Source organism: Mauremys mutica, chromosome 2 (genome assembly GCF_020497125.1).
Source record: "Mauremys mutica isolate MM-2020 ecotype Southern chromosome 2, ASM2049712v1, whole genome shotgun sequence".
Taxonomy (NCBI): Eukaryota; Metazoa; Chordata; order Testudines; family Geoemydidae; genus Mauremys; species Mauremys mutica.
The window spans coordinates 212,338,012-212,353,714 of record NC_059073.1 but is presented as its reverse complement, the minus strand read 5'-3'; the positions used below and the strand labels follow the sequence as shown (position 1 = coordinate 212,353,714).

At 39.7% G+C, this 15,703-nt stretch overlaps 1 protein-coding gene across 8 annotated transcripts in view; it reads right to left on the bottom strand.

Annotated features, from left to right (window-relative positions):
• ULK4 (unc-51 like kinase 4) overlaps positions 1-15,703 on the bottom strand; it is a 448,425-nt gene that overhangs the window by 361,778 nt on the left and 70,944 nt on the right. For all 8 annotated transcript variants that reach the window (XM_045007197.1, XM_045007203.1, XM_045007201.1 and 5 more), the window contains one exon: positions 2,607-2,714. In XM_045007197.1, coding sequence (XP_044863132.1) covers positions 2,607-2,714 — 108 coding nt within the window. The remainder of the gene's footprint in view (positions 1-2,606; positions 2,715-15,703) is intronic.

Below are 15,703 nucleotides of genomic sequence, written 5' to 3'. Positions count from 1 at the left end.
ACCCTGGGCTATGATGTTCTCTCCCCTGCCTTTTTTCTTTTTAATTTATCTGCAGATATTTATATAGAGATATTCTTCATTTACATTTTTTCTTCATGTTACTGTTAAAGAAAATTGAAGATTAAATGCTCAAAGTAACCCCAACATCTGAGAAATATTACAAAATGTGAAAGGATGTGAAAGTCATCTCTGGACACTAGCAAACTGGGTTTTAACCCAAGTTTGCCTTTCCCCATCCACTGCAAAAGTGAATAGGGAAAAATAACACTAACCTTACATTACAGCCCAATCAAGTTCAAGCAGAGGATGCCTTGTAAGGAGGAATAAGGGCTTGTCTACACAGTGCCAGCAAAGCACTCTAGAGGGGTGTGATTTGTAGAGTGCTCTAATGCTCTGTGCTCCATGTAGGTCCCTCTGATATGCTCTTGAAAGTACTTAGTTCTCGTTAATGTAGTCCTATACCATATTAATTATAAGAGAACATGCATTTGGGCTGTGCAGGATATAATGTGAATACTTTTGTGTGTAAGAGAAATTACTAATTGTAACTGGAGTTAACCAATGCTCATATCCACTTTAGACCCTCGTTCTGGTCTTGTGCACTTATGAAATTAATATAGTAATATTCAAAACATTTAGATAATATAGTTAATGCATATGCCTCAAGGGACACAAAGTATAACATGCAATATCCTTTCATGCAATATCCTTTCATATCTTTTTAATCTGAAGAGATCTACATTTCTAAAGAATAAAAACAGAATTTTAATTCTTAAAAGAAGAAAAAAGAAGCACATGGGGGTTTAGAAAAAATGCCATCTTCTGTTATTACTATTAATAGTATTTCTCTTTCTACAAAAGCTAGCATTGTCTAGAAAATGCTACTCCAGGTAGTGGCTGGCGCAGAACATTGTTCTTTTTGTTGCTAGCTCGATAGTCCAAATATAGCCTATGTCAGTAGTCATCAAAATTTGCCATTTGAAATTACTTGATCTCAGTCCAGTTCCTAGAGGACAGCTGTTCACATAAAAAACAACAACAAAAAAAAACTGTTACAATTGGAACCTATATTGACAGTCTCAGCAGAGGACAATGGAAGTGAACTACCCATTCAAACTTAAAGATGGTCTCCCTCCTGATAAGTTTTGAAAAACAATGCTGGGGCAGCAAGGGCAAAATGCTACACTGCTGTCTGCATTATACTGTACCTTACCTGTGCATTGAGAGAGAGGACCATAATATACTTAACTCTGTATTTCTTGATTTTTGTGCAATAAAATTTCAGTAAAGTACTCAATTGCTTTTTAACATGCCAGATGCACGGCAACACTGATCCATGTACATCACCACTGAAATGCAGGCAAGGGAATGTTGCATCAGTTAACCAGTGTTCAAATTCACTCACATTCAGATCACACAGAAAGGACCATTTGTTTTATGACCTTCTTTGTGGGTGGGGAAGGAATCATCTGAGAATAGAGTTGTAAGTATGGAGGGAAATCAGTGATTGTGGAAGAAGCTTTTAACAGTTGGAAAAAGCTTTTAATAATTTATGAGGCTGGTTTTGGGTTTTTTTTCATTTTTTTTTTAAAGTAAATCCCCCTCCACGGCTTTGAAAATGTAGGGATAACTTCTAAGAGCTATTTTCTACTGTGCATATAGCACCAGTGGCCCAGTAAAAGCAAGACAGTTTAATGAGACTACAGGAACTGCCACTGTTACATGAAAACATTTCAGTCCTGCTACCATCATTCTGGATTCCCTCCTTCCAAGGGGGGGAAATACCATCACATGAATTAGAAGCATTAAAGGCTTCATTTCAGTTTTAAAATGCCTCTTTTAGCAAGCGCAAAGGAACATTTTTAAAAATAACAGAGAGCATTGATAAGTGTAAACTGGGATAACTGAGAAAAAATGAAAAAAATCTACAGTGAAAGAATGTAAGAAATTTAAACAAAGATGTTAAAACTTCTATAATCTGTCCTGAAGATTCACAAAGCAGAGGGGGAATATAAAATGGCAACCAAATAATTCCATGGCCCCTTTAAAAGTTACATTTTATTTCTAACAAGAGCTTTAGGTATTTCTTTCTCTTAGGGCTGGTCTACACTGGGGGTGGGGGGTATCAATCTAAGATACACAACTTCAGCTACGTGAATAGTGTAGCTGAAGTCGAAGTATCTTAGATCGATTTACCTCGGGTCCTCACGGTGCGGGATCAACATCCGCGGCTCCCCACGTCGACTCCGCTACCGCCGCTCGCTCCGGTGGAGTTCCGGAGTCGACGGGAGCACGTTCGGGGATCAATATATTGCGTCCCAAAAAATCGATTGCTACCCGCCGATACGGCAGGTAGTCTGGACGTACCCTTAATGGCAGTAGCTAATGAAAGAGAGCGAGAGAAAGCAGGCACAACAGTGTGGGATTTTAAAGACTTGCAAATCCCCTGTACTTTTAATGTCACAGCACTTGAACTTATTAAACATTAATAAGGCGTGCACTTGAGTGTAACAAATGCTATGAATACCCACATAGGATGTTTACCTTATTTCTGAAAAGGATTTGAAACATTAAAAAGATTTGCAAAGATTATCTTATAGACTTACCTGACTGGCTATCAGGAAAAGCACCTCCCCAAGGGCGGGTAAAAGGCATTGTTTCAATTTGCTGTTCCTGAAGTTTTCCCTGATCACTTCAGTTAGGAGTATGACTGCCTAAAATAGAAGATATGACAGGCCTTAATTGGCAACCCTCAGACAAAACTTGCACTGAAAACCAGCCGAGATGTGCCTGAGACCCAATTCTACTTCTGTAGTCCTCACTCAGGCAGAACTTTCACACACATAGAACGAGGTTGATAAAGAAGAACAGGAAGAAATTTTTAAACTACAATGTGAAACAACTGAGAGGTATTGCCTATATTAGACAGTCGTGATCCTTAAAGTCAATTGTTTCCAAAAGTTACTGCATGCTATGTACCTGAGATGCTGGGTCAGGGCCGCCCAGAGAGGAGGGCAAGTGGGGCAATTTGCCCCGGGCCCCACAGGTTCTTCACTCGCTCCGGGGCCCCCGGAGCTTCTTCTGCTCCGGGTCTTTGGTGGCAATTCGGCGGCGGGGGGGTCCCAGAGCGGAAGGACCCCCCGACACCAAATTACCACCGAAGTGGGGGCCCCCCACCGCCGAAGACCGCAGGCCTCCTGAATCCTCTGGGCAGCCCTGTGCTGGGTTATTTTTACATACATACTTTATATAAGCGGTAATTATGGTATATCACACACCATGGTGTGTTAACACTTGAAAAAAAATCAGCTTTTTCATGGACTACTGTAAAATATATTATTACCACTTGTACTACCCTTTTCAGAGAATCAGTAAAACGTTACCAGCTACAAATCTTGATACACACCGGCAGGAATAACATTTAATATTTCATATAAATAATAGGGCTTCCTACTGCATGCTTACCTCCATGATATTTTAAAATGTACAAAAATAAGTACAAGGCTCAACAGCAATTTGAAAAGAAGACTATAGAAACAAATGCATTATCACCACCTTTGGAATAACAAATATACTGTGTTTCACTCTTCCATCAGTACACACTTCCTCTTCCATTCCCCTTTAAAAACCAAAAGTACCTCTTGTCAGTCTGTCTGAGGAGAAAGTTCCTATGTTTAGTTTATGCCTTTTTGCTGGGGAACAACTGGTTGCAGACTTGTTAAGCAGTATTTTTATTTTAATTTAAAAAAAAAAAAGTTTGCATCTCCCAAGACAAGTGTCACACAGTCATTAATTCCAAGATCTTGGATGTCTACTTTGTTTTCACTACCTGATGGGAAAAGTAAAAGTCTATCCAATGAAGACTGTTCATATCTGACCAATCAAATCAAAACTAAACAAATAACGTACTGCCAATATTCTTTTCATTGTTCAATTCTCATCTAATTTTATACTTCCATATGGGTAAAGAGTACTCTAACCCATGGAGTTTGATGTGCCACATTTTTAACATACAAGTAGTAAAGAGAAGGATCAGTCAGAAACTGAGAGACCAGACTCACTTCTTAACTGAGATGGATCTAGGCCTCACTACAAAAGGACAAACTAGAGAGACTTACAGTCAGAGCACTTGTCTTTAATGTGCCCTTCTCCAAGGCACAAAGAACATGGAGTGTGGGGTCAGTATTAGGGATCACATCCCACATGACAGTGTTTAAAACCTGGTGAGTGCATTTAAAAGCTAAATGCTACTTAACTACCTACTACTACTAATTATCAGAGTACTACTATAACCAACTACATACACAAAATCACAAGAAAGCACCCTGACAGAAAAATATGAAGCAAGATACAAAAGACCGGACATACTAGTCAGACCAATGGTCCATCCAGCCCAGTATCCTGTCTTCTGACAGTGATCAATGCCAAGTGATTCAGAGGAAATAAACAGAACAGGCATCATCAAGTGATCCACCTCCTCTCGTCCACTCCCAGCTTGTGGAACACAGAAGCTAGGAACACTCAGAACATGGATTTGCATCCCTGACAATCCTGGCTAATAGCCATTGATGAACTTATCCTCCATGAACTTATCTAGTTCTTTTTTAGATCTGTGGTAGTTTTGGCCTTCACAACGTCCCCTGGAAATGAGTTCCACAGGTTGACTATGCATTGTGTGAAGAAATACTTCCTTTTGTTTGTTTTAAACCTGTTGCCTATTAATTTCATTGGGTGACTCCTACTTCTTGTGTTATGTGAAGGAGTAAAAAACACTTCCTTATTCACCTTCTCCACACTAGTCAAAATTTTATAAACCTCTATCATATCCCCTCTTAGTCATCTCTTTTCCAAGTTGAACAGCCCCAGTATTTTTCTCTCTCCACATATGGAAGCTGTTCCATACCCAGAAGCAAGTGGGATTAGGGGTATCACTATTGTCTTTTAGCTTACATTTTAATTTAAAAAACAAAAATAATGGAATTTAAAACTTCTGATATACAATACAGAACAGTTTGAGAGAGAAAACCAGTACAGTTTGCTTCAGTGGTTCTGAACTGAATAACAACTGTGATATTGGCATCTTCTTCCTCATCAGATGTGTTATCTATATAACTGATATATATGTTATTTCATATAGTATAGCTATATATCTTCCAATTTAAAAAACACCTATTTGTGCACAGTCTATGTAACAATAGGTTTCTATCATTTACTGTTATCTATCTCACTTCCCTCAAGCGGTTTGTCACACTCACTTGTTGTACCTTCCCTTAAAATTAGACTACAAACCATTCAGGACAGGAACTGTGTCATCCTATGTATTTCTATATAGTGCCTAACCCAATGAGACCCTTATCCTGAATGTGGCTTTTATACAACTAGTACTAATCCAAACACACACAATATGGGATACTAAGGAAAGAACAGTAGTGGACAGCACTGAAAAGTTAGCATTTACCAACCATTATCACAAATTTCCTAATCCAAGTATAGAGGAAAATTCTTGCCTCTGAAATACCGCTCTGTGGTAAATGTTATCAAATACTGACTTTTTAACGGTGAACACTTTATAAATTAGCCCTATGATTTTGCTGAATGCATTCAAGGAACCAAGTTCTCCGTAGCCATAGACAAAACATGCACACCTAAAATGATGTGGCTCATTGTGTCAGAGGGGTATCTTGGTTCCTCCCCAAATCCATGCAGAGGCCCTTCTCAGGTCACCTGCAACTGGAACTATGGGAGAGATGTGGGGCAGAGCCTAGGGATCAGGAATCCTGGTCTAGAAATGTGCCTTGAGAAAAAATGGACCCTAACTAATCTCTTCATTCTCCCACAAACACAAATATTACTTTTATTCCTGACAGGAATAATATAGGATAGATTACAGGTGTAAATTAACTCTGCTTTAGGGCCAAATATAAAAGTACAAAATTTGGGCCATAGACTTTTTGTTCAAGGTTAAAGGGCAATAACTTAAGCAATAAATAAATAAAAAGTGTAGTCGTATTTTATTACTTGGAAAAAAACTGTAATAAAAAGTCAATTTATATTAATTATCGACAATATGTCATCTCTCCCCACTCTGGCTATTTTTTTTCTTTTCTATTAGCCTACTTTTTCCCTATTGAGCAATTAGTAATGAACAGTATGTCCCACAGCGTCTTGAAAAGGCATTTTAAATGTAACACATCAGTTAGACATTTTATACTAGCTGTCAAGTTGGATGGACATAATAGATATAGTTACAATAAAAAAGAGCTAAGATACAAGATTTATATCTGGATAGACAGCCATTAGCTATACATATGACAAAATAATATGTCGATTCAATATGTTATTCCTTGGATATTTTCATCCCAATTCAGGCATCTAGAAGTTTCTCTGCAGTTCAGAAGCCAGTATTATAGTTTGTTCACAAACAAGAGCTATTTTATACCTTAGGAAGTAGGTGGCAGAGATTTACAACATTACTCCATTTTTAATCCATTGGTATGAGGTGTCAGAAAGCATTAGTGGGAATTAAAACACATTTGTAATGCTGCAGACCCTTACAGAGATAAAACTGCTTATGCCTCCAGCATAATAGAAATTGCTGTAGAGCTCAATGTCTTGTAAGTAGACACACATCATGTTACGTGTGCTGATAATAACAAAACAACTTCACTTTCCTTTGAACACAGTACTCTCGCTTGGTTGCAAAAGTAGGTTATATACAGTATTAGCACTAAAACAGAAAAATAACTAACTATCTCTATTATAACTTTTTTAAAAGTACACATGAAAAAGCACATATACTCTGTTACAAAGAAAGATAATGGTGTTTCTTAGAATATCCTAAAATACTGATTTGCATAAGTGGGGAAAAGTTGATGGTGCTATCATTGGTTGAACACTATAAAGATTTGGAAATATCTTCACAAAAAATATGGCAAGTTCATTAGACTTATGTGTTATTTGTGTATCTGGATGACATCGCTGTATTCTTAAAAATGATTTCAGCACAAATTATTATCTGTCTGAAAATTCAATAAGGCCATTCATTAAGGCCAAGATAACGTTTCTAGATACCTTAAATGACTGCTTCTTGGAGCAGCTAGTCCTGGAACCCACAAGAGGAGAGGCAATTCTTGATTTAGTCATACATGGAGCACAGGACCAGGTCCAAGAGGTGAATATAGCTGGACCACTTTGTAACAGTGACCATAATTAAATTTAACACCACAGCAGCCTAACATTGTAGCATTTAATTTCAGAAAGGGAGACTACACAAAAACGAGGAGGTTGGTTAAACAGAAATTAAAAAGGTACAGCAGTGAAAGTAAAATCCCTGCAAGCTGCATGGAAACTTTTTAAAGACACCATAATAGAGGCTCAACTTAAATGTATACCCCACATTAAGTAACATGGTAAGAGAATCAAAAAAGATCCACCGAGGCTAAACAACAAAGTAAAAGAAGCAGTGCGAGGCAAAAAGGCATCCTTTAAAAAGTGGAAGTTAAATCCTAGTGAGGAAAATAGAAAGGAGCATAAACTCTGGCAAATTAAGTGTAAAAATATAATTAGGAAGGTCAAAAAAGAATTTGAAGAACAGCTAACCAAAGCCTCAAAAAGTAATAGCAATTTTTTTTTCTAAGTACATCAGAAGCAGGAAGCCTGCTAAACAACCAGTGGGACCAGTGCATGATCAAGATGCTAAAGGAGTACTCAAGGACGATAAGGCCTTTGCAGAGAAACTAAATGAATTCTTTGCATTGGTCTTCATGGTTGAGGATGTGAGGGAGATTTCCAAACGTGAGACATTCTTTTTAGGTGACAAATCTGAGGAACTGTCCCAGATTGAGGTGTCATTAGAGGAGCTTTTTGAACAAATTGATAAACTAAACAGTAATAAGTCACCAGGACCAGATGGTAGTCACCCAAGAGTTCTGAAGGAACTCAAATGTGAAATTGCAGAAGTACTAACTGTAGTCTGTAACCTATCATTTAAATCAGCTTCTGTACCAGATGACTGGAGGATAGCTAATGTGATGGCAATTTTTAAAAACGGCTCCAGAGGTGATCTCAGCAATTACAGGCCTCTAAGTCTGACTTCAGTACCAGGCAAACTAGTTGAAACCATAATAAAGAACAATATTGTCAGACACATAGATGAACATAACTTGTTGGGGAAGAGTCAACATGGTTTTTAGCACAGGAAAATCATGCCTCACCAATCTACTAGAATTCTTTGAGGAGGTCAACAAGCAGGTGGACCAAGGGAATCCAGTGGATATAGTGTACTTTGCTTTTTAGAAAGCCTTTGACAAGATCCCTCACCAAAGGCTCTTACGCAAAGTAAGGTGTCATGGGATAACAGGGAAGGTCCTCTTATAGACTGGTAACTGGTTAAAAGATAGAAAACAAAGGGTAGGAATAAATGGTCAGTAGTCAGAATGGAGAGAGGTAAATAATGGTGTGCCCCCAGGGGACTGCATTTGGACCAGTCCTATTCGACATATTCATAAATGATCTGGAAAAGGGGGTAAACAGTGAGGTGGCTAAATTTGCAGATGATACAAAACTACTCAAAATAAATCCCAGGCAGACTGTGAAGAGCTACAAAAGGATCTCTCAAAACTGGGTGACTGGGCAACAAAATGGCAGATTAAATTCAATGTTGATAAATGCAAATAAAGCACATTGGATAACATAATCCCAACTATACATCTAAAATGATGGGGTCTAAAGTAGATGTTACCACTCAAGAATGAGATCTTGGGAGTCATTGTGGATAGTTCTCTGAAAACATCCACTCAATCTGCAGCGGCAGACAAAAAAGCAAACAGAACGTTGGGAAGCACTAAGAAAAGGATAGATAAGAAGACAGAAAATTTCATATTGCCTCTATTTAAATCTATGGTACGCCCACATCTTGAATACTTTGTGCATATGTGGTCGCCCATCTAAAAAAAAATGTACTGGAATTGGAAAAGGTTCAGAAAAGGGCAACAAAAATGATTAGGGGTTTGGAACGGCTTCCACATGAGGAGATATTAATAAGACTCGGACTTTTCAGGTTGGAAAAGAGACGACTAAGGGGGGGTATGATAGAGGTCTATAAAATCATGACTGGTGTGGAGAAAATTAATAAGGAAGTGTTATTTACTCCTTCTCGTAACACAAGAACTAGGGGTCATCAAATGAAATTAATAGGCAGCAGGTTTAAAACAAACAAAAGGAAATATTTCTTCACACAATTGTTGCCGGCTCAAAGAGCCCGAGGCGGAGCAACAGCAGGGTTCGTTGCCCGGTGTGCGTCGCACTAATTATCACACCAGGGTGGAGAAACAAAACCAGGTTTATTTGAGCCCAAATATGGTGCCAGGGAGAAAAGCATTCTCAAATCCTGCACACCCGCGCGCAGGCGAGGTCCCAGCATTTATACCCCACTTGTTTGTGTAAGCCTTTTGTTCGGTTTTCCCCCTCACCCCTCCCTTCCCAGCAGCAGCTACATTAGGCATTACATTTCAGTGTGTTAGAAAAGGTTCTCATCCACAAGCTTATCTTTGGCCTTGACAGAACAAATGCATACAGATTTTCCTCCCTCCTCTCCCCCTCCTTCCCGCCGCTTCTGCTGTTTCAAACTCCTGCATCTGCAAGCTGAAATTGCTGACAGTTACACATTTTGCTTGCAGTCTGTTAGCATCTTAGGCTGGTTAAAGTTTACAGCATGGAAGACCTCTGGTTTACTCAGGCCTGCAGTCACAACTTTGGTTTACTCAGGTCTAGTGGCACCAACACAATGCACAGTGAACCTGTGGAACTCCTTGCCAGAGGATGTTGTGAAGGCCAAAACTATAACAGGATTCAAAAAAGAACTAGATAAATTCATGGAGGATAAGTCCATCAATGGCTATTGGTGTCCCTAGCCTCTGCTTGCCAGAAGCTGGGAATGGACAACAGGGAATGGATCACTTGATGATTACCTGTTCTGTTCATTCCCTCTGGGGCACCTGGCATTGGCCACTGTCGGAACACAGGATACTGGGCTAGATAGACCTTTGGTCTGACCCAGTATGGCCATTCTTATGTTCTTATGCCAGGTAGAATGTACACTGAAATCAACTGAAGCCTTACTGTTGACTTCAATGGCCTTTGGATTTCACCCTTATTCACTAGTGTTTATTCTCCTACTTAAAAATAGTAGCCATCCTACCAGAAACAATACTATATGGCTTAGCTGATCAATCACACACTACATATACTAAATAGCAAATACTAGGCAGTGAAAAGTTTTGAAGAATCCACAGGCTGAAATTTGCTTACACAAACTGCTAGACACTACAGCAATACAAATAAATAATAAATAGAATATTTCTGAATACAGGATTGTTTTGATCACAATTCACAGACACAAAAGGCCAAAATTTGTCATGCATTTTGTTAGTAACAGAGTTTGACCAGATCTACAAGATAAACTGGTATTTGAAGCAACACACATTAAAAGCAAGGAACAAGATTTTTTAAAAGGCCTACTCAAAAACTTAAGTACAACTGCTAGTCAAATGTATGATCAGCACCTAATGTCCCATTTGCAGTGTAATTTGTACCGTACTAGGAAACTGGTGATAATACAGTTATGTCCTGATAGAATTAAAAACAGATTTCTGTCTTGTAGTACAGTCAGAAACAAACCATATTTTAAACTTTTTCTCCAACAGTGCTGCAGCTTTGCAAAAAAGTCTAAGGATGTGTCATGGTTCTGAACTGGTCTTGAATTAACAGTGAAATCCAGTGGATAAAGTTGAATCAACTATGCTGTATAACTAGTTTTTGCATGTTCTGATAAACTGACTGGGAAAGGAAAGACGGGCAGAAAGCTATAAATGAAGAAGAGGAGGGGTGGTCCATTGGGTGTTCATCTCTGCAGCACTAGTTTTTTTTTAGCCACAAGATTCTTTGGGCCTCCCTTGTGGCTAAAAAATAAAACTAGTGCTGCAGAGATGAAGTACCAGATTTCTGTGCATTTTGTGATACTGATGCCTTGGAAATGGTGGCATGCTTAATAAGACTTAATAGACTCAAACTGCTTGAAAACAAATGACTTATTTCTTGACATGAATGAGCTTTACTTTGTTGGTGTTCAGCTAGAATCCTTTTATCACACTTTGAATTTAAATGCTGTTCATTGCCTTGAACACCCACTGGACCACCCCTCCTCCTCCTCCTCTTCACTAAGAATGGAAGATTTCCTTTCTGCTAGTAACATCTCCTACAATTCTGTAATGACTGGGCTGCTTCCCATCAGTTTGCAGTTTCCGGAGGCATTTCAAAGCTGTGGCACAATATAGGCTGGCCATGCCTCCTTATCCTGTTTATCGACAGATGAGTCATTCCAAAGATGTGTAAAATTCATAGAATGATATTACCAGCAACATCAATGTCACCTCATTAACTAGGGAAAGCAGGCAATTGTCTGCATAGTAACCTCCAAATAAAAAAAGCTGACCTTTGACTAACGAGCTGACCATTGCCACATCCAGGTAGGCAGAATTATGGGAGATGCTACTAGCAGAAAGGAAAATTATTGGGTAAGAAATTTTCCATTCTAATGTGCAGCATTTCCAACGATTGTGTTACGTCTGGGAAGTAGCAAACAGTGATACAGAAGCTGGGAGGGATAAAGAGAAAGTAAAATAAGAATTAGATAGAAAAGGAATCCCACCCACAAAGATTGCTCAAAAGGCCCCCACCTGCAGAAAAGGAGGCCTCCAGGTGAGATACCATTGAAGAAGGAATCAAGGCACAGAAGGGAGAAGAAGTTGCCAGAGGCTTGAAGGGAAGTCCCTGTCTGTACCTGTTCTTCAAAATGTGATGCAGATGTGTATTCTACTTAGGGGTGTGTGCACCCAGTGCACTGGAGCCAGAGAGCTTTGCCTAGCAGTACCCATAGGGGACGGCACTCACACCCTGTGACCTTAGCCCTCCCCTGGTGCCGCCCTGACCCCTTTAGTTCCTTTGCAGGGTACATCAGAAGTTCAAATTGCAATGCAGGATGACAGACTATTGGAACACCTCTGCATTACATCTCAAAGAACATCAATTACAGGTAGGAAACCATTTTTTCTTCAAGTAGATGCAGTTGTGTATTCTACTTAGGTGACTCACAAGCAGCACTCATAGGAGATCCTTAAAAGGAGGACTGCTGGACTGCCTTCGCAAACTTTGTATCTGACTGGATGCAGCAATAATGGTACAGTGGTTTGTAAAAGTATGCACAGAAGACCAAGTGGCAAATGTCCAGTACAGGAATGCCATTTAGAAATTCTGTAAAAAGCAACAGAGTCCTGTGGCACCTTCTAGACTAACAGACGTATTGGAGCATAAGCTTTCGTGGGTGATGAAGTGGGTATAGTCTATAAGGTGCCACAGGACCTTTGTCACTTTTTACAGATCCAGACTAACACGGCTACCCCTCTGATACTTGACTTAGAAATTCTGTCAACATCACCTGGGGTCTTGTGCAATGAGCTCACACCCTTTGACGAGGCATAGCCTGCACTACTTCGTATTCTATGGTGATATAGGAAAATATCCACCTGGAGGTCATCTGCAAAGAGACCATTTTATCCTTCATTCAGTCTGCATATGAAACAAACAAATGAAATGAGGAGTAGAAAGGTTTGGTTCTATCCAGATGAAAAGCTAAACATTGTCTGACATCTAACAAGTGAACGTGTTGTTCTTCGGGGGTTGAATGGGGCTTAGGGAAGAACACTATTAAATATATAGCTTGGTTCAAGTGAAACTGGGAATCCACTCGATTAAAACTTAGGGTGCAGCCATAGGGTTATTTTGTCTTTAAAAAATTGCACGTAAGAGAGCTTCACCATCAAAGCATGCAACTCACCCACTCTCCTTGCAGCTGTTATTGCCAAAAGGAAGACAGTTTTCAGGCACCAAAGGGAGAAAGAAGTTGCCAGAGGTTCAAAGGGAGGTCCAACATGAGATGCTAAGACAGTATCACAGTCCCACAAAAGAACCAGCTCTTTAATTGGCAAGTGGAGACAAGTAACTCCTTTCAAGAACGTCACTGACATGGAGTTTGAAAACACCAACTTCCCATGAATGGGAGGATGAAATTCCAAAATAACCATCAGGTGGACTCCCAACGAACTAAGTGCAAGACCAGAAGTCTGAAAGTGTAACAAGTACACCAAGATGTCCTGGATAAAAACTAGCTTTGGCTGGACTCCCTGGGCTGGCAACAATATTGAAAACTGTTTCAACTCTGCCGAACAGGCTGCTCTCTCTTAGCTCAGATTTTTCTGTGGTGAAGTCATGCCTACTTGGGGGGTTGGTAAGAGCCCCAATATATCTATCTTTCCCAGAGCCCATGCCTTAACAGCACTAGGGTCATCTGGCTGGGAGACAGCTAGGCATAATTCACTCTCTGCTGAGCCTCGGAAAGCTCCCTGATATATAGAGCACCTTTCGGACTTTGTCCAGTGCTTGTGAGACTGCTCTGCCATGCCTGAAAGGGGGAAGAGAAGCTCACCAGGAGAGTGCTGCAGCAGAGGCTCCAGGTGGCTGTGGCCATGATGTGGCATAAACCCTGAACAAGGAAGGAGGCTTGGAACAAATAAAAGCTCACTAATAACTTTAAAATAATAAAGGCAAAAGAAAAGGATGGGAGCAAATCAATCACCACTTGATTGCTGCTACAGAGGCAGTAGATCTGGCAGCAAGCAGAAGGTGGCATGGCCAGTACACACTGTGCCACAGCTTTGAACTGCTTCTGGAAACTGCAGAGTGGTGGGAGCAGTCCAGATATAACAGGATTTTTTTTTTAAACAAACAGCAGCAAAATTGTTCCAAATGGTAAATTTTAAAAGATCTCCTGGAGAAGTGCAGATCCTTTTAATACATACATAGAATCATAGAATCTCAGGGTTGGAAGGGACCTCAGGAGGTCATCTAGTCCAACCCCCTGCTCAAAGCAGGATCAAACCCAACTAAATCATCCCAGCCAGGGCTTTGCCAAGCCTGACCTTAAAAACCTCTAAGGAAGGAGATTCCACCACCTCCCTAAGTGCTTCACCACCCTACTAGTGAAAAAGTTTTTCCTAATGTCCAACCTAAATCTCCCCCTCTGCAACTTGAGACCATTACTCCTTGTTCTGTCATCTTCCACCACTGAGAACAGTCTAGATCCATCCTCTTTGGAACCCCCTTTCAGGTAGTTGAAAGCAGCTATCAAATCCCCCCTCATTCTTCTCTTCTGCAGGCTAAACAATCTCAGTTCCCTCAGCCTCTCCTCGTAAGTCATGTGCTCCAGCCCCCTAATCATTTTTGTTGCCCTCCGCTGGACTCTCTCCAATTTATCCACATCCTTCTTGTAGTGTGGGGCCCAAAACTGGACACAGTACTCCAAATGAGGCCTCACCAGTGCTGAATAGAGGGGAATGATCACATCCCTCGATCTGCTGGAAATATAACTCATTCCTTCTGGTAGATCTCTGATTTTGATCTATTAAAAAATGCTATGTCCTGTTTACAGAAGCAAATGTGAAGAGAACCCTTCGTGTATACTTTAAAAAACTGCAATATACAAAATGGCTATATTCAAAATTCATCCCTATGAAATGGTATTAATTTACCCATATACCTATTTTTCTACTTCATAAGACATTTACTCTTACTTTGTCGATGCTGTACTAGCATAAAAATACAATAATTTAATGCTGCACGCAAAGGATTCCGTTTATGTAAGAGAAAAAATGCTAGTGAATGGCATTTCATTACATCTACAAATTCAGCTCATTCTTTCTGCCCTGATGTGCAACCGTAATAAAGCCTTACTTCTGTTTTCCTGAATTGTTTTCAGAGCAAGCAAGGGTAAAATGTGTGATGCTATACCCAAAAAGAATAAAGTATAAAATGAGATAGTTTCAAAGGGGAAATTATTAATTTATGTATTTTTTATTTACTTTCTGCTGTTCCTGTTCACAAGCTGAAAACAACTAGATGACGTAGGAGGCCTTTTCCAACCTTATCATTTACAATCCTATGGATTACAAAAAACATTACCTTACAATTTTTTTTTTTGCCTTCGACTGTTTAGTTTCCATCTACTTCCACACACTCACCAGTATAATTTAATTAAATATAAATTAAATAAGTTTTTAAATTTTATTTTGCAAATAGCAGTTTTCTCCCACAAGAAGAAAAGTGTTATTCACCTTTTGTAACTGTTGCATATGTCCATTCCACTCTGGATATGCACATGCCACACGTACAACTGCGGGAAATTTTTCCCTCAGGGATACCCATTAGGGCAACTTGAGCGCCTTCTCCTGCCAAAGCGCCACTATTGCTGATATAAAGCGCCCAGCTGACCCCACACCCCCTCAGTTCTTTCTTTCCAAAAACGCCAAAATAGAGGGGCAGGAGGGCCGTTCATGGAATGGACATATACAACACATATTGAAGAACAGTTACAAAAGGTTAGTAATCATTTTTTTTTCTTCTTTCTGAGAGTGTACATGTAGATTGCACTCTTGGTGACTCCCACGCAGTAATATACGAGGAAGGATCGGAGTTTTTGTACATATAGACAACAATACAGCTCAATGAAATTTGGCATCTTCCTTAAAGTAATGGAAGGAGAACGTGTGCACCAATGATCCAGTTGCCGCTTTACAAATGTTCTGGATAGGAT